Source organism: Nycticebus coucang, chromosome 12 (assembly GCF_027406575.1).
Source record: "Nycticebus coucang isolate mNycCou1 chromosome 12, mNycCou1.pri, whole genome shotgun sequence".
NCBI lineage: Eukaryota > Metazoa > Chordata > Mammalia > Primates > Lorisidae > Nycticebus > Nycticebus coucang.
Window position 1 is genome coordinate 90,206,864 of NC_069791.1, and position 22,007 is coordinate 90,228,870.

Consider the following 22,007-nt stretch of genomic DNA (forward strand, 5'->3'; position numbering starts at 1 on the left):
GAACACTGGTCTAGGGAGGCCTTCAAGGTTTGGCCTTTGGAAGTGTGGTATTGGTAGGTTGCCACAGTGACATACTACTGATTTTTTTTTTTTTATAATTGGCAGAAGTGGGGTCTTGTGTCAGGTCAGCCTGGTAAGGAACTCCCAACCTCAAAGGACCCACTGAGCTTGACAACCCAGAGGCCTAGAATTGTGGTTGTGGGGCAAAACACCCTGCTGAACACCACTAATACTCCTATCTCTCTCTTCTTTCTGTTCTTCTCTCTATTTCAATTTTTTCCTTTTAGCCTCTCCCCGGCATTTTTTTTTTTTTTTTGAGACAAAGTCTCACTATGTCACCCTTGGTAGAGTGCTATGGTGTCACAGCTCACATCAACCTCAAACTCTTTGGGCTTAAGCAATTCTCTTGCCACAGCCTCCCAAGTAGCTGGGACTACAGGTGCCTGCCACAATGACTGACTATATTTGTTGTTGTTGTTGCAATTGTTGTTTGGCAGGCCCAGGCCAAGTTCGAACCCACTAGCCCCAGTGCATATGGCTGGCACCCTAACTGAGCCAGGTGCTGAGCCAGTTGCCTTAATTTTCTCTCTATTTCTCTTTTTTCTCCATTATTGTTCTTTACTCCATTCTTCCTTTGGCCCTATACCAAAAAGGACACCTTGACACTTAAGCACAGAGACAAAGTATTCGAAACAGAAAAAGGAAGTGAAAGGAAAAATAGGAGAAGGAAATGAACAAGAAGAAAACACTTATGAGGAGGAACCAACAGAAAAATTCTGGCAACATGAGAAACCAGAATAGATCAACCATCCTTCCTCAAGAGATCAAGAGGTAGCTACAACAGAGGATTCCACCTATAAAGAAATTATGGAATAAACAGAATTGCAATTTAAAATATGGTTGGTAAAACAATGAAAACCCATAACAGATCAACCCCCCACAAGAGATCATTAAGTAGCTGTCACAGAGGATTCTACATATAGAGAAATAATGGAAATGACAGAAAGGGAACTTAAAATATGGATGGCAAAAACAATAAAGGGAATTGATGAAAAAAAGGAAAATAATCAAAAGGAAATTAAAAAACCCTAAATAAATGGATGAAAGATATGAAGAATATAGAAAGAATATGGTGGAACTTGAAGGAGTCCATCAGGGAACTTAAAGATGCAGTAGAAAGAATCAATAACAAATTAAACTGTGGAGAGGAAAGACTCTCAGACGTAGAGGATAAAGCTCTTGAGCTAACCCAGGCAGTAAAAGAGACAGAAAACAAGACAGAGCCAGCAGAGTTTTCACTCAGAGAATTATAGGATTTCATAGTATTCAAACCTATAAGTTATAGGTATCCCTGAAGGAGAAGAAGAATGTCCCAAAGGAATGGAAGCCTTGCTGAAGGTTATCATAAATGAAAATTTCTGAAGATTCACTAAAGATTCTGAAACACTCTTTTTAGAGGGGATAACTAACTCTGGGTCATATCAACACAAATAGAGCACTTCTAAGAGATATTATAATGGACCTATTCAAAATCAAGATAAAAGATAAAATTCTGCAAGAAGCCAGGAGTAAGGGCCAATTGACCTACATAGGCCAACCAAAAGGGTGTCGGTGGACTTTTCAACTGAAACTTTCCAAGTCAGAAGAGAATAGTCATCTACCTTTAACCTTATTATACAAAACAATTTCAACCCACCACTCTGTTTCCTGTTAAACTAAGCTTCAAAGTCCATGGAGAAATCAAATATTTTACTGATATGCAAACATTGAGGAAATTGGCCACAATAAGACCAGCTCTACAGGAAATACTCAGACCTATTCTCCACACTGTCCATCACAATAGACCACCAGCACAGTAAATACCCACAAACTAAAGGACAAAATCTACTTTCCACAATGGTGGAAAGGATAAAACTAAGATACAGAGTGCTCCAAAAATAATATACAGAGTGCTCCACCACACTCATCAATTCTCTCAATAAATTTTAATGGCTTGAAATCCCCCCACTGAAGAGGCACAGGCTGGCTGACTGAATAAGAAAAACACAAGCCATTTATATGCTGTCTCCTGGAAACACAATTACATTAAAAGACAAATCAAGATTCAGGGTGAAGGTTTGAGAAATAATATTTTAGGCAAATGGAAATTAGGACAAAGGAGGGGTCACAATATTATTTTCAGATACATGTGGATTTAAAGCAACTGAAGTTATGGAAAACAAAGATGATCACTTTGTATTGGTGAAGGGAACAATAGAACAAGAGGACATTTCAATTCTAAATATTTAATATTTATGCACCCAACTTAAATGTTCCCAGATTCATGAAACAAACCTTAATTGGTATGAGCAATATGATATCCTTAACATCATAATAGCTGGAGACTTAAAATACTTCTTTTAGAACTGCACAGATCTTCTAAACAAAAGCTAAACAAAGAAACAAGGGACTTAAATGAAACCCTAGAACAACTGTGCTTAATAGACATATGCAAAATACACTATCCCAAAACTAAGAAATATACATTCTTCTCATCAGCCCATGAAACATTCTCTAAAATTGATCATATCCTTGGGCACAATTCAAATTTCAACAAAATTCAAAGAATGGAAATTATACCTTGTATCTTCTCAGACCAACAGGCAATAAAGGTGGAACTCAACTCCAACAAAACTTTTCATCCCCACACAAAGGCATGGCAATTAAACAACCTTATGCTGAATGGCAGTTGGGTCAAGGAAGAAATAAAGGAGGAAAATTTTTAATTTGTCAAACATAACAATAATGAATATATGAGCTATTAAAACCTGTGGGATACTGCAAAAACAGTCATAAGAAGGAAATTTATTGCATTAGACACTTACATCTGAAAAAGAGAAAGGGAGTACTTCAACTACCTAATGAATCATCTTATTTTTTTATTTGTTTATTTATTTATTGTACAGACAGAGTCTCACTTTACCACTTGGTAGAGTGCCATGACGTCACAGGACTCACAGCAACCTCCAGCTTTGGGCTTTTGCGATTCTACTGCCTCAGCCTCCCGAGCAGCTGGGACCACAGGTGCCCGCCACAACGCCCGGCTATTTTTTGGTTGCAGTTCAGCCGGGGCTGGGTTTAAACCTGCCACCTTCGGTATATGGGGCTGGTGCCCTACTCACTGAGCCACAAAATCATCTTAAATAAGTGGAAATCCAAAACCTAGTAAGAGAAAATAACCAAAATTAAATCAGAAATAAATGAAATTGAAAACAAAAGAATCATTTATAAAATCAATGAGACAAAAAGTTGGTTCTTCAAAAGATAATTAAAATTGACAAACCAAGGTGGCACCTGTGGCTCAGTGGGTAGGGTGCCGGCCCCATATGCCGAGGGTGGCGGGTTCAAGACCCGGCCCCAGCCAAACTGCAACAAAAAAATAGCCGGGCATTGTGGCGGGCACCTGTAGTCCCAGCTACTCTGTGGCGGGCACCTGTAGTCCCAGCTACTCGGGAAGCTGAGGGAAGAGAATGGCCTAAGCCCGAGAGTTTGAGGTTGCTGTGAGCTGTGACGCCACAGCACTCTACCCAGGGTGACAAAGTGAAACTCTGTCTCTAAAAGAAAAAAGAAAAAGAAAAGATGTTCAATATCATTACTCATTAGGACTTTGTCTCTACAAAAAAAAAAAAAAAAAATTGACAAACCATTGGCCAGATTCACCAAAAGCTAAAAAGTAAGATCTCTGTTTAACCTCAGTCAGAAATGAAGAAAGGGAAATAACAAATACCCCAGTGATTCAAGAAATTATCTCTGACTACTACAAGAAACTCTATGCCCAGGTATTTGACAATGTAGAGGAAACGGACCAATACCTGGAATCCCACCAGCTCCCTAGACTCAACCGGAAGGAAACAGATCTCTTGAACAGACCATATCAAGCGCTGAAATTGAAGAAACAATAAAAAAGTTTCCAACAATAAAATAATCCCTGGACCAGATTGCTTCACACCAGTATTCTATCAAACCTTTACAGAAGAGCTGGTACCCATACTGCAAACCTTTAGAAGGAAGGCTCCAACATGTTCTATGAAGCAAACATCACCTGATACCAAAACAAGGGAAGTACTCACCTAAAAAGGAGAACTACATACCAATTCCACTAATGAATATAATATTGAAGCAAAAATCCTCAATAAAATCTTAGCAAATAGATTATAGCTACACATTAAAAAAATTATACAGTATGATCAAGTAGGCTTTATTCTAGGGATGAAAGATTGGTTTAGCATAGAGAAATCTACAAATGTAATTCATCATATCAATAGAAGCAAAAACAATGACCATGTAATCCTCTCAATAAATGCAGAGAAAGCATTTGACAAAATATAGCATTCTTTTCTAACAAGAACACTTAAGAATATAGGCATAGATGAAACATTTCTTAACCTGATCGAAGCAACGTATGACAAACCCACAGTCAATGTAATACTGAGTGAACTGAAAGCTTTTCCACTTAGAATTGGAACCAGACAAGGAACCACTAGTAGGAACCACTACTAGCTTACATAGTTCTGGAAGTTCTAGCTGATGCAATCAGGCAAGAAAATGATATAAAGGGCATACAAAGGGAGGCAGAGGATGTCAAACTCTTGCTCTTTGCCAAAGATATGATCTTAGAAAACCCCAGAGACTCAACAGAAGAATCCTGGAAGTGATCAAGAAGTATGGTAACATCTCAGGGTATAAAACCAATGTCTACAAATCATTAGCCTTTGTGTATGCCAATAATAGACAACTTGACAAGAAATAAAGGCCATAATTCCCTTTGTAGTAGCTTCAAAGAAAAGGAAATACCTAGGAATATACCTAACAAAAAAGGTGAAGGCTTTCTAGAAAGAGAATTAGGAAGCCATAAGAAAATAAATAGCAGGGCTGCACCTATGGCTCAAAGGAGTAGGGTGCCAGCCCCATATACCAGAGGTGGTGGGTTCAAACCCGGCCCCAGCCAAAAACTGCAAAAAAAAAAAAAAAAAAAAAAAAAACCAACCCTATAAAAAAAGCAAAGAAATAGCAGACGATATTGACAAGTGGGAGAACATACCATGCTCTTGACTGGGAAGAATCAACATTGTTAAAATGTCTATACTACCCCAAACAATCTACACGTTTAATGCAATTCTCATTAAATTGCCAACAGCATATTTTGAAGAACTGGAAAAAATACTTCTTCTTCTTCTTCTTGTATGAAATTAGAAATAACCCCGTTTAGCCAAAGCCATTCTTAGTAATAAAAACAAAGCTGGAGACATCCTCTACCACAATGATCAATACAGCAAGATATTGGTACAAAAATAGAGACATAGATGGAATAGAATAGAAAACCAAGAGATAAAACCATTCTCTTATTGCTGTCTGGTCTTCCATAAACCAAACAAAAGCAAACAGTGCAGAAAAGAATCCCTATTCAACAAACGGTGCTGAGAGAACTGCGTAACCACATGTAAAAGACTGAAATTGGACCTGCACCTTTCATCACTTATAAAAATTGACTCAAGATAGATAAAATATTTAAATTTAAGACATGAAATGATAAAAATATTAAAAGTGTGGGAAAATCTCTTGAAGATATTGGCCTGGGAAAGATTTTATGAACCAGACTTCAGTGGCAATTGCAACAACAACAAAAATAAACAAGTGGGACGTAATTAAGCTGAAAAGCTTCTACACAGTTAAGGGTAGAACAATTAAAGCAAAGAGACAACCTTAGGAATAGAAAAAAATATTTACATGTTATAACAAAGGACTGACAATTAGAATCTACAGGGAATGAAATTGATCCACATCAACAACAAAAAAGCAAACAATCCCGCCTATCACTGGGCAAGAGATGTGAACAGAAACTTCTTTGAAGAATAAAGATGAATGGCTAACAAACAAATGAAAAATTGCTCATCATCCCTAATCATTAGATAAATACAAATCAAATCCACCCTGAGATGTTACCTAACCCCAGTGAGAACAGCCTAAATCCTAAGATCTCAAAGCTGCAGATGCTGGTGTGGATGTTTAGACAAGAAAACACTTTTATAATGTTGGTGGAACTGCAAATAATACAGCCTCTTTGGAAAGAAGTATGGGGAATCCTCAAAGAATCATAATAGACCTTCCATTCGATCCTGCAATCCCATTACTAAGCATCTACCCAGAAGGAAAAACATTTTATCATAAGGACATTTTCACTAGATTGTTGATTGCCGCTAATTTTTAATCACTAATCACCAAGATGCGGAAACAACCTAAATGCCCATCAATCCAGGAATGGTATTGTATACATGTGGTATATGTATGCCATGAAATACTATTCAGCCATAAAAAAGATGGAGACCTTACATCTTTTGTATTAACCTGGATAGAGTTGAAACACATTCTTCTTAGTAAAGTGTCACAAATGAATTTTTTGTAAAAGCAAGATCCAATGTACTGATTCCAATGTATGAAGACAGAAAGTAGGCAATCTAATACATGCCCACACAAGAGAAAACCTCAATTCAGATGGGGGAGCGGGAAAGGGGAGATGATAGAAGGAGGGAGATCGGTGTGCTCCCACTTAATGGGCACAATGTTAGGGTGTATGGCTCACCTCGTGGGGGCTGTACACAATTGTTAGAGAGACTCTAACAAATGCAAACATTGTTACCTATTTCTTTCCTTTTCTTTTTTGCAGTTTTTGGCCAGGGATGGGTTTGAACCCACCACCTCTGACATATGGGGCCGGCACCCTACTCCTTTGAGTCACAGTTACCGCCCCATTGTTCCCTATTTCTTTGCACCCTCATATTAACCTGAAAAAAAGGAAATGAAAGTATATCAAATAAAAAATAAGAGTTTATGGTAACAAGTAGGTAATTCAATCAATACAAATTTGGCTTGTACTTTAATAAATTCATTTATTAAGTTACTTTTAAAATATTATGTTCACATTTAAGTGTTTGTATACACACACATTTTTAGCTTCAAATACAGAGGACAGAGTTAATGATATTCCTTGGCTCATAACTTATTTGTTCATGCCCCTTAACCCATTTTATTGATTTATTCTTTTGCTTTCCTATTTCCCTTGCCTTCTCATCTTTCCCATCAGCAATCATTCTGTGTTTTATGAGTGTCCTTACATTTTTATGTATTATTCTAAAAAATATGCTGGTATTTTGTTTGCATATGTTTTTATGTAGGTACATGAAATTGTGTTACACGCTTTATTCACCTAGTTCTGTTTATTCTAAAATGTGTTTTGGTATTTTGTTTGCATATATTCTCATGTAGGTACATGAAATTTTGTTATACATGGTATTCACCTAGTTCTATTTTTATGATGCTGCTGCTATGTATATGTCTAATGCAGTTTTTCAAATTAGTTGCCCTAACTAAGGAGTTACAATTGCCTCCAACTTGTGCAAACAACACAGCCATTAATATCCTTATATATGCATAAAATCAATTTTTTAGGGGTTTCTACCTAGGAGCATATTCTCAGTTTGGCTACCACTACCAGAGATGTTCCCTAGGTTGGCAATCTTTACTCTAGTGGTGGATTTGGGTTTCTACATATGTATTTGACAAATTTTAGCCTTGTCCAGCTTTCTATGTTTTTCAACAAACTAACACTTATCAAGTAATAGCCCAACTAAGCTCATAATGTGGTAATATAATTTAGAAAAAGCGTAAGATTTCCTTTCAAATTTTATGACTTAAAAAATGATCAAAATATTCTTCAAAGAAAACACACAACACAATCTTAATCCCTTAACATAGACAGCATTTTCATTTTTGGATATCTGTCCCAGTTTTATGCTAATGAATATGCAGTTTTTATAGCTAGATTTTGATAATATAGTCCCAAATTTTGCTTTTTACCTAAGATCTAATGATGATTATTTCAATGACCAACAATGTCTGTCAAATTATATTTAATTTAATATTTTATCATTTGCCACACTTAAGATGTAGATTATTTCAAATTTTTAAGAACTATGCTAAACTGGTCAATTGCTTGTTTCTTCCACTGAATAATTTTCTTAAGATAAATTTGTAAAGTTGTTGGTAAAAGCAAAGCTTCACACTTCAAACTAAATACTTTTAGATGGTAATTTCCATAATAAATGTTAAAGTTCTCTAATTATATTAAAGATTATTCATCAACCCAACATAATAATAATAGTTATTATTAAACCAGGCTGTGTCAGTATCTGTAAACATGTTCATTAAGTCATTAGTTTCAAAATTTCGTAAGTAAATCTACATGAACATATAAAGAGGGCGGCACCCATACCTCAGTAGGCAGGATGCTGGCCACATACACCAAGGGTAGTGGGTTTGAACCCAGCCCAGGCCAGCTAAAACAACAATGGCAACTGCAACAAAAAAAAATATCCAGGCATTGGGCGGTGCCTGTGGCTCAGTGAGTAGGGCGCCGGCCCCATATACCGAGGGTGGCGGGTTCAAACCCAGCCCCGGCCAAACTGCAACAACAACAAAAAAAAAATAGCCGGGTGTTGTGGCGGGCACCTGTAGTCCCAGCTGCTCGGAGGCTGAGGCAAGAGAATCACGTAAGCCCAAGAGCTGGAGGTTGCTGTGAGTCGTGTGACGCCATGGCACTCTACCGAGGGCAGTAAAGTGAGACTCTGTCTCTACAAAAAAAAAAAAAAAAAAAATATCCAGGTATTGTGGTAGGCGTCTGTAGTCCCAGCTACTTGGGAGGCTGAGGCAAGAGAATCGCTTAAGCCTAGAAGTTTCAGGTTGCTGTAAGCTGTGATGCCACCACATTTTACCCAGGATGACAGCTTGTCTGTCTCAAAAAAAAAAAAAAAAAAAAATTTAAAGACATACAATGGTAAAGATCAGAAAGGGATAAGAGATAATGAAAACATAATGTATAGGAATTTTTTGTATGGGATTTTGGACACATTAAAAAATCACCAACATAGTAAGTCAAAAATAAGCAGCTTTGATTAAAAGGATGAAGAAATATAATTATAAATATGTGATGGTTCTTACCATACAACTGGGATATAAAGATAAGTATGGTTAAAGATCTGCTCACCAGGACTCCCCCCATTAGCTTCAAAGTTTCTGGGTCCCACTGTAGGGAGAGGTGGAAAGAGAAAACTTGTGAACCAGTCTCTTTTTCTCAAAATCTCTTCATTCTGGGAGAGTTTCCCCTTCGGAAAATTGCTAAAACGCAGGTAATATTTTACCTAAAAGGAGTAATAAGAAATAAACACTGTCTATGAACCAAACAAATAAGCAAACAAACAAGAATGAAAAACAAAAAGAAGTTAATGTACAACTGGTAATATGTGATTTTATGGTAGACTGATTGATGAGTGCTGGAGTAGATCCTGAACATTAGGAAATGAGAGCAAATATATCATAAAGGCACATCATATGCTGTGACCACACCTAAACTTAACCTTGCTTCCTTTAAATTTGTTCTCCTTAACTTTGTGAAATTTTATATTGAAGTGCCAATAACACTTGGACATAGTCTGTGAGTTTATAGTAAGCAAATGCACTGGCAACTTTCACGTTATTTTGAATGTTTCCCTGGAAGTCAGGCTGCATGCTAAACTGAAATATACCAAAATATTTCTCTTTGCTTTATGTCATCCAAGCATGGTGTTCTGGGAGGAAAATCTCTTCCTCTCTTAAAAGTGATTATAACATAGGGAAGAATCCTATAGGGGAACAGAGGAAGAATGTGATAAAATGTAAATGTGTAGTGTTGCATACATAATTATTAAATGAGAAGACAATACTAATTTTGGAGAACAACATAAACTTCAAGTTACATCATACTGAGCCTAAGTAATATTACGAGACAACAAATGGAGCAAGAACTGCCAAAAACCAGAAGGGTTGGACTAGAGATATCAGTAAGAGGAGGAGAAGGCAGGTGCCATAGGTCTTGGTGAGCAGTCATAGATTCAGTTACCAAGACAAAAGCTTTAGAAGAGACTCATGACATACTCAAAGAGGCAGGTCCTATGCCTCAAGGAGCTAAAATGCTAGTTGAGAAAAACATGTATATTTACGTTCTTGAATAAATTCAGTGACAGAGATGTTGTTAAGGTATTCCTGGGAGAATAAAGGAGGAACGGCATGTGTGTGGTCAGAAGAGATAATGTTGACAGAGTTGTAGCAGCAATAACAAATGGTAAGTGAGAGCAAGCCAAGGGAGGTGGCATTGTGAAGGAAACTGTACAAGGCAGAAGAGGCAAAATTTGACATTGCATCAAAAATGTTTTGGCCAGGATCAACACACACTGTTGAGCCTAGATCAATAGCCTACAATAAGTCAATCTGAAGTTGGCACCTGGGAGGAAGTGAGGGAGTGATGGAACAGAAAGATGACTATAACCCTAGTTATAAACTGGTGATCTTCCTTACTTTTTTGTTCCATTGACAATCATCTATAACCTAAGTGAAGAATTTTGGCTGTGTGCATATCTATTTTGTATTTTGGTTATTTCCCTTTCAACAGAGACACCAAATACAAAGCCAGGTCCTTTCTTGTCTTTCTTGGGGGCTGTTATCAGAATCTTCCTCAGTGTCTGCAGATGTTGTAATTTTGATTCATGCTGCCAAAATCTTGGAGTTATTTTCTAAATGTATGATTAGAAGAGAAATTGTGAGATTCACTCAAAATAAAGAGGAAATTTTTGTGCTTTGTTCTTTGCCTGAGAAGATGCAACTGCTTTATGACATGGAGCACTTTGGTCTGGGAAATGTGCATTTTCTTCACTGTCTGCAGGGCTACAGACAAGTACATACCAAATACAAGGCAAAGGTATTATCTGCAGCTGCAAATGTTTCCTATGATTCCATTTTATGAACAAGGCCTTTTAGGTGCTGAATACAATTCTTCCCTCATAAGGCTATAATAAATGCACATTCCAATGCTTGCTCTTGCATTTACAAGCAGTATAATGTTGGAAAAGTTATAGTCTCTCACCTTAAAAAATGGAATGGTGATCCAAACATTTCATTAAAGGTCTTGAAATTATGAGTTCAGGTATGAGCTTTGTCCATAAACTTTCTTACCTTAAGTGGCAGAGGATCATTGCTATTTTTGAAGTTGTGGTCAAAAACAATAGCAGCCAGAACTTTTTGAGAGTTATTCTCTTTCTTAACATAATCTTCAAAATCTCCTTCCGTGGAAAATCCTAGAACTGTAAAAAGAGACAAATCTGTGAGTTTGCCACAGAGATGCAAAATGTATTGATAGCTCTTCCTATATGTAAGATGGTAAACCACTTTACATGAATATAAAGTTATTAAAATATTATTAAATTTCTAAACAATGTTGCTGAAACAACAGCATTAACAAACTAATGGAAACTTTGAGTACATGAAAAAAGTTTTAAAAACTTTACCACAAGTTTAAAATAACATTTGTTATAATAAATACGTACTGAAGGAAGCCAATACATATTAAAAAATATATACTTAATGATGCTTCAAACAATGTTTTGAAATTTCTATCTTAAAGGTAAATAAAACAATGGTCCTTAAAATTTGTTTAAATTCCTATACCATGAGAATCTATATTATCAAACATATTTATAAATTAAGAGATTATACCACCTTTAAGATCTTGGTATTTGAGGTGATTGTATTTGAATATTTGAGGTGATCAATTAAAGAATTTGGCCTAAATTAGATTTAAACTAATTAAAATGTTAAAAGACTGTCCTAGGGAAGAACACTTGGTCATTTAAAACAGTTGTATGTGGATTTGTATACACTAAAGTTTTCTTAAACATCTGTTTGATACAAACAGGATACCAACGGTTCCAACAACCTATGGTGGCAGGTGAGGGGGATGAAATTTCATGCAGTTTTATTACTGAGATTTAAATGCCTTGATTAGGACAACTCTTCCTCCAAAAAGGGGACCATCTGGTTCTCAAAAGCTTCCATCAGAAGCCTTGTTGTTGTCACTGTTGTTGAAGTAGTTCTGAGGTATCACTTTTTCTGAATCTCATAAAGACTATCACACAGTTCCCTTAGCCACTTGGCTCCATTTCCATTTTTTTTACAAAAAAAAAAAAAAGGTCTATAAAAAAGAACAGAACAAAAACACAATATTCAACTCAAAAGAAGTAGACCCAATACTAGATAGTATCTTTTCTGTACATATGGGACCTTGGTTTCATAAAAGTACTGAGTACATTGAATACTTTTTCTTCAGTTTTTGAGATACTTTACCAGATCCATCCATGTAAACATAAAGGAGGTAAAATCTCCATCTTTTTAAAGGCTGCATAGTATTCCATGGTATACATATACTGCAGTTTATTAATCCATTCATGTGTTGATGGGCACTTGGGCTTCTTCTATGACTGAGTGTTCATAATTTTCTTTATAGAGGTCCTTCACCTCTTTTTTTAGGTATATTCCTAGGTATATCATTTTCTTTGAAGTTATGGTGAAGGGGGTTGTGTCCTTAGTTAGCCTCTCATTTTGGCTATCATTGGTATATACAAAGGCTACTGACTTGTGGACATTGATTTTATATCCTGAAACATTACTATATTTTTTGATGACTTCCAGGAGTCTTGTGGTTGAGTGTTTGGGGCTCTCTAAGCATAAGACCATATTATCAGCAAAGATGGATAGTTTGACTTCCTCTGCTCCCATTTGGATGTCCTTTATTTCCTTCTCTTGCCTGATTGTATTGGTTCCTCTTCCAGCACTATTTTGAGTAGCGTGACAATAGAGGACAACCTTATCCAGTTCCAGTTCTAAGTGGAAAAGCTTTCAGTCTTACTTCATTCAGTAAAATATTAGCTATGCATTTTTCATAGATGGCTTCAATCAGTTTAAGTAATGTGCCACTTATGCCTATACTCTTCAGTGTTCCAATTAGAAAAGGATGCTCGATTTTATCAAATGATTTTTCTGTATCTATTGAGAGGATCAGATGGTCTTTTTTTTGCTTCTGTTGATACAGTGAATAACGTTATGGATATGCATATGTTAAACCAACCTTGCATTCCTAGATGAAACCTACTTGATCATGATGTATGACTTTTTGATGAGAAGCTGTAATCTATGGGCTAGGATTTAGTTGAGAATTTTTGCATCTATATTCATTAGTGAAATTAGTCTGAAGTTCTCCTTTTTATTTGGGTCTTTTCCTGGTTTTAGTATCAGGGTGATGTTTGCTTCATAGACTGTATTGGGGAAGATTCCTTTCCCTCAATTTTTGGGAATAGCTTCTACAGTATGGGAATAAGCTCTTCTTTGAAGGTTTGATAGAATTCTGGTGTGAAGCCATCCAGCCCAGGCATTTTTTTGTTGGCAGATTTTTTTATTGTTGCTTTGATCTCACTGCTTGAAATTGGTCGGACCAGGAGATCTGTTTCTTCCTGGCTAAGTCTAGGGAGATGGCGTGATTCCAAATATTGATCCATTTCCTTCACATTGTCAAATTTCTGGGCATAGAGTTTCTGGTAGTATTCAGAGATCATCTCTTGTATCTCTGTGGCATCAGTTGTAATTTCCCCATTATCATTTCTGTTTGAGGTTACTAGATATTTTACTTTTCTATTTCCAGTTAGTCTGGCCAAAGGCTTATCTATTTTATTTATTTTTGTAAAAAAACAACTCCTTGATATAGCACCTGTAGCACAGTGGTTACGGCATCGGCCACATACACCAAGGCTGGCAGGTTTGAACCTCGCCTGGGCCAGCTAAACAGCAATGACAACTGCAACAAAAAATAACCAGGCGTTGTGGTGGCTGCCTGTATTCCCAGCTACTTGAGAGGCTGAGGCAAGATAATTTCTTAAGCCCAATAGTTTGCAGTTGCTGTGAGCTGTGATGCTACAGCACTCTACTGAATGTGACATAGTGAGACTGTGTCTAAACAACAACAACAACAACAAAACACTCCTTGTTTCATTAATTTTCTAAATGATTCTTTTGTTTTCAATTTCATTAATCTCTGATTTAATTTTGGATATTTCTTTTCTTTTGCTGAGTTTAGGCTTATATTTTTCTTCTGTTTCCAATTCCATAAGATGGCTTGTGAGTTTGTTGACGTGTTCTCTTTCTATTTTTTTGGTTGTAGGCATCTAAAATGATAAATTTTCCTCTCTGGACTGCTTTTGCTGTATTCCACATTTTTTGGTAGCTTGGGTCTTTATTGTTGTTATGCTCAAGGCAGTTAATGATTTCCTCTTGTATTTCTTCCTGCACCCAAATCTCATTCAGCATAAGGTTGTTTAATTTCCATGCCTTTGTGTGGGGTTGAACTTTTTGTTGGAGTTGAGTTCCATTTTTAATGCCTTGTGGTCTGAGAGGATACAAGGTGAAATTTCAATTCTTTTGATTCTGTTGAGGTTGGTTTTGTGTCCTAGGATATGATCAATTTTGGAGAATGTTCCATGGGCCGATGAGAAGAATTATATTCTTTAGCTTTGGGATGGAGTGTTCTATATATTTCTATCAAACACAGTTGTTCTGGGGTCTCATTTAAGTCCCTTATTTCTTTGTTTAATTTCTGTTTAGGGGATCTGTGCAGCTCCGTGAGAGGAGTGTTAATGTCCCCTGTTATTATGGTATTATAGGATATCGTATTGCTCAGACTAAGTAAGGTCTGTTTCAAGAATCTGGGAGCATTTAATATTTATAATGGAAATGTCTTCCTGTTTTATTTTTCCCTTGACCAATATGAAGTGTCCATCTTTGTCTTTTTGACTTTAGTTGTTTAAAATCCACTTGTATCTGAAAATAAGATTGCAACCCCTCTTTTCTTCTGAATTCCATTTGCCTGGAAAATTATCTTCCAACCCTTAACTCTGAGTTTTAATTTGTCTTTTGAGGTTAGGTGTGTTTCCTGCAGACAGTAAATGTATGGCTTGTGTTTTTTTATCTAGTCAGCCAGTCTATGCCTCTTCAGTGGGGAATTCAAGGCATTAACATTTATTGAGATAATTGATAAGTGTGGTAGCATTCTATTCATCTCATTTTGTGAAAGTCCTTTGGTTAGGTTTATCTTTTGCATCCTTGTGGAAGCTAGGTTCTGTCCTTTAATTTCTGAGTGCTTACTTTGTTGGTGGTCCACTGTGATAGTCAGTGTGTAGAACAGGTTGAAGTATTCCCTGTAGAGCTGGTCTTGTTGTGGCAAATTTCTTCAATGTTTGCATATCAGTAAAAGATTTGATTTCTCTGTCACTTTTAAAGCTTAGCTTAGCAGAATATAGAATTCTGGGCTGGAAATGGTTTTGTTTAAATAGATTAATGTTAGATGACCATTGCCTTCTGGTTTGAAAAGTTTCATTAGAGAAATTTGCAGTCACCCTGATGGATTTGCCTCTGTGGGTCAATTGGTGCTTACCCCCTGGCAGCTTGCAGAATCTTTTCTTTTGTCTTGACTTTGGACAGGTTTATCACAATGTGTCTTGGAGAAGCTCTATTTGAATTGAGGCAACCTGGGGTTCAATATCTCTCTGAAAGGAGTGTGTCAGAATCTTTGGTCATATTGGAGAAATTTTCATTTATAATATTTTCTAGTATGGCTTCCATTCCTCTAAGGCATTCTTCTTCCCCTTCTGGGATACCTATATCTTGTATGTTTGAATGTTTCATGAAGTCCCATAATTCTGTCAGTGAACGTTATGCTTTCTCTCTATTTTTCCTACCTATTAACTTTGAGTTGTCTCAAGAGATTTGTCCTCTACCTCTGAGATTCTTTCTTCTGCATGATCTATCTGTTATTGATACTTTCTACTGCATCTTTAAGTTCCAAAATGACTGCTTCAATTCCTTTCGTTCTGCTATATCCTTTCTATATTCTTCATACCATTCATCTGTTATTTGATTTTGTTTTTGGATTTCCTTTTGGTAATTTTCCACTTACTCAGCAATTTCCTTCATTGTTTCCATCATCTGTATTTTAAATTCCCCTTCTGTCATTTTTGATTTTTTTTTTTTTTTTGTAGAGACAGAGTCTCACTTTACCGCACTCGGTAGAGTGCCGTGATGTCACAGGACTCACAGCAACCTCCAGCTCTTGGTCTTCTGTGATTCTTCTGCCTCAGCCTCCTGAGCAGCTGGGACTACAGGCGCCCACCACAACACCTGGCTGTTTTTGGGTTGCAGTTCAGCTGGGGCTGGGTTTGAACCTGCCACCCTTGATATATGGGGCCGGTGCCCTACTCACTGAGCCACAGGTGCCACCCCTAACATTTCTTTATAAGTGGAATCATTTCTTTATAAGTGGAATCTTCTGCAGTAACTAACTCATTGTACCATGGGGTATTGCGCTGGACTGTTTTTTCATGTTGCCAGGATTTTTCTGCTGTTTCTTCATCATGAGTTTTTTTTTTTTTTAATCTGTTTCCTTTCCTTAATTTTCCTTTCACTTCCTCTAGCTTTTTAAGTTACAAAGCCTCTGACCTAAAGTTTTGACAAATCCTTTTGGTACAAGACTAGAAGGATGAGAAGACTGAAGAACAAGAGGGAAAAAAGATTTTAAAAAGGAAAAAAGAGAAAGGAAAGGGAGGGTGAGTAAAATGGAATATTGACAAACAGAAGAGTGGCACAGAAAGAAGGAGACAGGAGTAAGTAAGATGTGCAGTAGGGTACTTTGACCCACACCTCAAAACTCCAACCTCTGGGATTGCTGGGTTGGGAGGTTCCCTTGAGGTCAGCATCTTTTTGCCAGCCTGAGCGGACATGGTACCCCATCTCCACCAGGTAAAGAGGAAAAACAAAAATACCATAAATCAAACCAAACTTAAAAAACCAGAAAACCTTACAGGATAAAATTTGGTACAAACCAAATAACAGGTGCAGAAACACTAGCAAGAATCAAGTTCTTATTGTTTAAGAAGGCAACAATGGAAAATTATATTTACACTAGAACAATGAAAAAAGAAAAAAAATGAAAAATCTGAGGGAGTGGGGGGGGAAGGTGAAATTAAAAAAAAGGGAAAAAATCCAAAACCAAAGCAGTCTGCATATCTTGCTGAATATTGTCTGGGCAACAGGTGATCTTCTGGGGTATGAGATGCTGATACAGACTGGAGGCCTTGGCTGACTTCTTTGCCCTCAAACCCTGTAGGTTCGAGATCCTGAATCTCTCCTCTGCCCACTTAAAAGACACCTTAAACCATTAACCTTGGCTAAGCAGAGCTTTCCTAGGAAAGCACATGTTGCTGGGATCTCTCCTAAAGTGGCTGCCCACTTATCAGGTGTACCAAAATCAGCCTCACTCTATGCCACCAAGGGCCAAGGCTGCAATGCAGCTCTTCTACTGCCAAACACTACAAGTGATACTCTTCCCCTCTATCTCAGTCCTGGCCTTTGGCACTGTCCACAGTCAATAGATCATTTGCCCAGGGTGTCCCAGCCCAGGCCTCACTCTGTGACCCCAAGGGCAGAGCCTGCAGGCCAGCTTTCCCATGATGGCTGCGTGTAGCCCACTGCCAAACAATGATAGCTTCATTTGAACCCAGTGGCTCAGTCCTGGACCCTTAAAAGCACCTGCACTCTCACCCAAGTTCTCCCAAGGTAATCAACCCAGTGCCCAAGTAAAAAAAAATACAAATAACCCACAGGGAAGGCCTTCCCAGTCTGCATTCTTGCTGCTGTTGTAGGTACTGCCACAGCAGCCACCACAGCCTCAGACCAAATGAACGCAACCACTTGCCACTTCTCCACTGCTTTGTCCTTTCCTGCTGAGGTCCAGAAGTCTCTTGCTGTCTCCCTGCATCTGCAAAGGGATGTTTCTGGGCAGAGCCCACAAGAAAGAAGTGCCTGGAGTCTTCTCTCCCCGATCTCACCACGCCCAGTTGCAAAGAAGCTGTTACTTGGCCACCATCGTGCTCCCCAATCTCTGCTGCTTTTTAATTACTATTTTGTGTTTATTCTTTGGGAAACAGAAGGTATGTTGGAGTACTGCCAGATGCTATAGCTCTTCTAAATATTTTCTGGTAGGCTGGGTTTATCGTGATGCTCCACAGAGGAGCACAATAGCAGAGCAGAAAACTGTGGTTACTATGTGTATTGTAATAATAAAAGCTAACATTTACCAAATACTTAGTATGTGCTGAACGCAGGTCTAAATACTTCACACATAATAATTCATTTCATCATCATAACTACCCTACAAATTAGATATTACTGTTATTTTCATTTTACAAATGTGGGAGTAAGCTGTTTATTCTGGTTTGTCCTAGAGATAGAGCTGTAGAGAGATATTAATGTATAAAGATGGGAGCACACACACTGGTTTTATGATGTATGGCTACAGAGGTCTTCAACCAAGATCCATTTCACACTCCAGTTACTTGACATCTAAAAATCAGTCTTATCTCTTAAGTTCAGGGTCTATCACTTCCATAACTCTTTAAATTCGTCAATTCATTTGCCTTTCCCACCTTCAATCTTTGGGACTTGGAAAAAGGAAAAAAACAAAAACCCAACCCTAAAAGAATATAACTTCCAACATTTTTCATACCAAAATATATTTAATTTGTTTAGCTCCAACAAATAGAGCACTAAACACACACACACACACACACACACACACACACACACACACACCTTAGTACCATTTCCCTAAAGCCTAGACTGGATATAATTATTCTTCCAACCATTGCCAGGCATATGAAAGTAAATGCGTAAGCCTGGGATAATGAGGCAGAACTGAAACACTGTATGTTGAGCAGTTCCTCTCCTCAACCCTCTGTAGTTATTTTAGTTCTGTTTCTCCTGGTATGGGAGGTTCCATTTTCTTTTATCCTTCATCATGCTTGCCCTCCCCAGATGTCTAAAATATTTTCACTGGGTATTCATTCATCTTTTAGTATCAGCGGTCTTTGCTAGCAATGTCTGCCCAGATAGAGGGGCAAAAGCCTAAGCATTAGCTTCTGTTCTTCCAAGTGAGCACAGGCAGGTAGATAGCAGCTGGCAGGTTAAAAGGCTGAGCGGAGATTTCAGCAGCGAAGCAGTGCTAGGGAGAGAGAGAGAATGGAGTTCAAGCTACACAAAGGTAAAGGGGTTTTCTGAAACACTCCAGATCTTCAGCTGCATCTCCCTGCATTCCCATGCACTAGGACAATTGTTATGCCCCAGTAGCAAAAAAAACTAAAATAGAGCATTCCTTAATGAGGCTAAAACCAGCCTTCAGTGGGAACAAGGTGACCTACCAATTCTCTAATAACCAACCAGAAGAAAAACTAGCCCTCTTTGGCTAAAAAAGTATCCTCAATACCCACAATTTTTCATTCGTAATATCTTGCATTTAATGAAATTATTCATGATATGTTATAAAACAGGATTCAATGACCTAAAAGAAAAAGATATACAAATGCTCCAGATACCAGAATTTTCTGGCAAAGACTTTAATATGATTAATTAATATATTAAAAAAGGAACATTATACCAGAGACCTGAAATCTAGTAAACCAGAGATAAATGGAAATTTCAAAAGTAATAAATATTATTTTTAAAATAATTCAACATCACAAGACATAACAGTTTTAAAATATATAAGCAAGAAGAAAAATCAGCCAGATTCAAGATAGAAATTTTAATATCTTAAATATATGTTTTAAAAATTATAAAATTTTTAACATATAACCTACTTAATCTAACACTTAATTGGGAATTTAATAGTTCCCTCAATAACTGATATAAAAAGCATACAGAAAAGAAAAAAATACAGAAGATTTGAAAAGCATGATAATTAGCTGACTTGACCTAAGTGGTATTTATAGGACATTACAAGGAAAGCCTATAGAATGCATAGTCTTTACAAATGTGCATGAAACATTTATCAAAGTATATCATATACTACTCAGAATTTCAAAGAACTGATGTCATAGTGTATACTCTCTGATTAAAGGAAATTAAAATAGAAACCAACAATAGAAAGTTAAGAAGAAACCTCCAAATGTTTTGAGGTTAAGCAACACATTTTTAAAAATTCTAAAATTCTACGCATCAAAGAAGAAATCAGAGTGAAAATTAGAAAAAATTCTGAGTAACTCAAAGTAGCTCATAGCTGACTATGAATTTGTTGGAATATTTGTGTTGCCTATTTTAAGGGGAAATTTGCATACTTCTGCTCCAGTGTTTATTTCAAAATTAGAAATATTTTGAGATAGCATTTACTCTCAAGGACTCTCAAATTCTTCGAGAGACAAAAAAAGACTGAAAAAAATATCTGACTGAATAAGAGTGAGGGAGAATGTGTGCCTGTGTGTGTGTGTAAAGGGATAAAGACCTTAAGGAGATGCCCACCTTTCTCTTTCTGGGAGAAAGAGGAGAGAAATTGATCTAAGAGTGTGAAGGTAAGAGAGGGATTGGGAAATTTTAAAATGATTCTATGCAGATTGAATCTTCTTTAAAGCATTCATATATGACTTAGTGACTTGTGCAACATTTTAATATACTCATAAAACATGTTTTAAAGAAGTGACCACTGAGAATCCACGCAGAGTAAAGGCTCATGCTTATCCTGTGCCTTCCTGTTACTCATGAAGTTATGCTTACCAAGGTTTAAGAAGAGCAACTAGATACAAGGAAGATGTAGTATCACAAACTACTGGTCATCTATTTTTAAAATATTACTATTTGTCCTAGGCTTTACTGAGAAAATCTTTTATATAAATTTAGTTCTCAAGTTCTCGAAGTCCATAATATTACACTTAGGACATTAATACCTATGACGTTATCCTACAATGTTTTACTTGGGAGGTAATAAGTTAATAAATTTCTAAGTATGTCTTCATTAAATCAGTTTAATAATACTGTATATTCTTTCAGAAAACATTAGTTTCTAACCTTTCATATTGGTGTTTAAATTCATTTTCACATTTTCAATAATATCCCGTACCACAATACTTTTGGAAGGCACATAAGCCAATTCCCAAGGATAAGGAAACATGGTGGGATCTCTGATAAATAAAGGCACGTCATCCACAGACAGAGGGGGAAAACTGTAAGGTCCAAACTTCTTTAGAACAGTAAAGTGGCGTGTTCCCAAAAGCATAGCACCAAACATAAATGTTAGGACCATTTCCACAACTAAAGCAATACACCGCCGCTTCTAGAAGAAGAATAAAAGATTATGTTAATTGCTCTAAGAAGTCATTAACTTTTATTTAATTAACTAAATTCTTTTATATTAATTAACAGATACTTCATAAAAGAATACATAGATTGCCAAAAAGCACAGCTTCACGCTATAATAGCAGCAGTTTCCTGGACTGTCTTTTTTCTCCTTCATGGGTAATATTCCTCTATTATTTCATTCTGTAAGAACTCTATATTTTGAAAAGATAACCCCACCCCTGGAATTGAGAAAAAAGTAAAACAGTATAAATTAAAATGTAGATTGGGCTTTCAGAATTTTCCCCTTGTGACCTCTGAGATATTATAACAATCCTGATAGTTTAACTTACCTTTAAAGTAAAATTCTTCCAGAGAAGAGTAATAAATTTTCTGAACTCTGATGAGTCCATTCTTCTAGAAAGGTTGGAAATTCAATTCTATGTAAGGAGTGAAGACTTTTTAAAGAAGAAAATAAAGATTATCTAATAACAAGTACATTTTAGACAAATAAATTACTTAAATTTAAATTCCTTAATTTTCTCACCAAATTTTAAATATGACTATAAAAAGAATGAACATTTAAAATATCTGAGAAGCTATTTATTCCACATTTTTAATTTACTCAACACCTGTGGTGCTTCTAATATGAATTAAATATCAGTTGCAAAATAAAGTTACAATTTGATACAATTTTGTCAGTAGCTTTCACAATTCCCACCTCTCATTCCATCACCCTGGGTAGAATCCTGCGGCATCATAGCGTGGTGTCTCTGGGTAGAGTACTGTGGCACCACAGTATGGTGGCTCATGCCTGTAATCCTAGCACTCTGGGAAGCCTAGGCGGGTGGATCACTTGAGCTCAGGAGTTAGAGACCACACTGAGCAAGAGTGAGACCCCC

The 22,007-nt window shown here is 36.8% G+C and overlaps 1 protein-coding gene across 1 annotated transcript in view; it reads right to left on the reverse strand.

The window, feature by feature from the left end:
* LOC128562024 (phospholipid-transporting ATPase ABCA3-like) overlaps window positions 1-21,518 on the reverse strand; it is a 222,445-nt gene extending 200,927 nt beyond the window's left edge. Inside the window, exons 1-4 of the mRNA XM_053556640.1 lie at window positions 21,459-21,518; window positions 20,839-21,103; window positions 11,080-11,207; window positions 9,080-9,233 (exon numbers count right to left, since the gene is read on the reverse strand). Of these exons, the coding sequence (XP_053412615.1) occupies window positions 9,080-9,233; window positions 11,080-11,207; window positions 20,839-21,103; window positions 21,459-21,518 (607 nt within the window). The remainder of the gene's footprint in view (window positions 1-9,079; window positions 9,234-11,079; window positions 11,208-20,838; window positions 21,104-21,458) is intronic.
* Window positions 21,519-22,007: the final 489 nt, after the last annotated feature.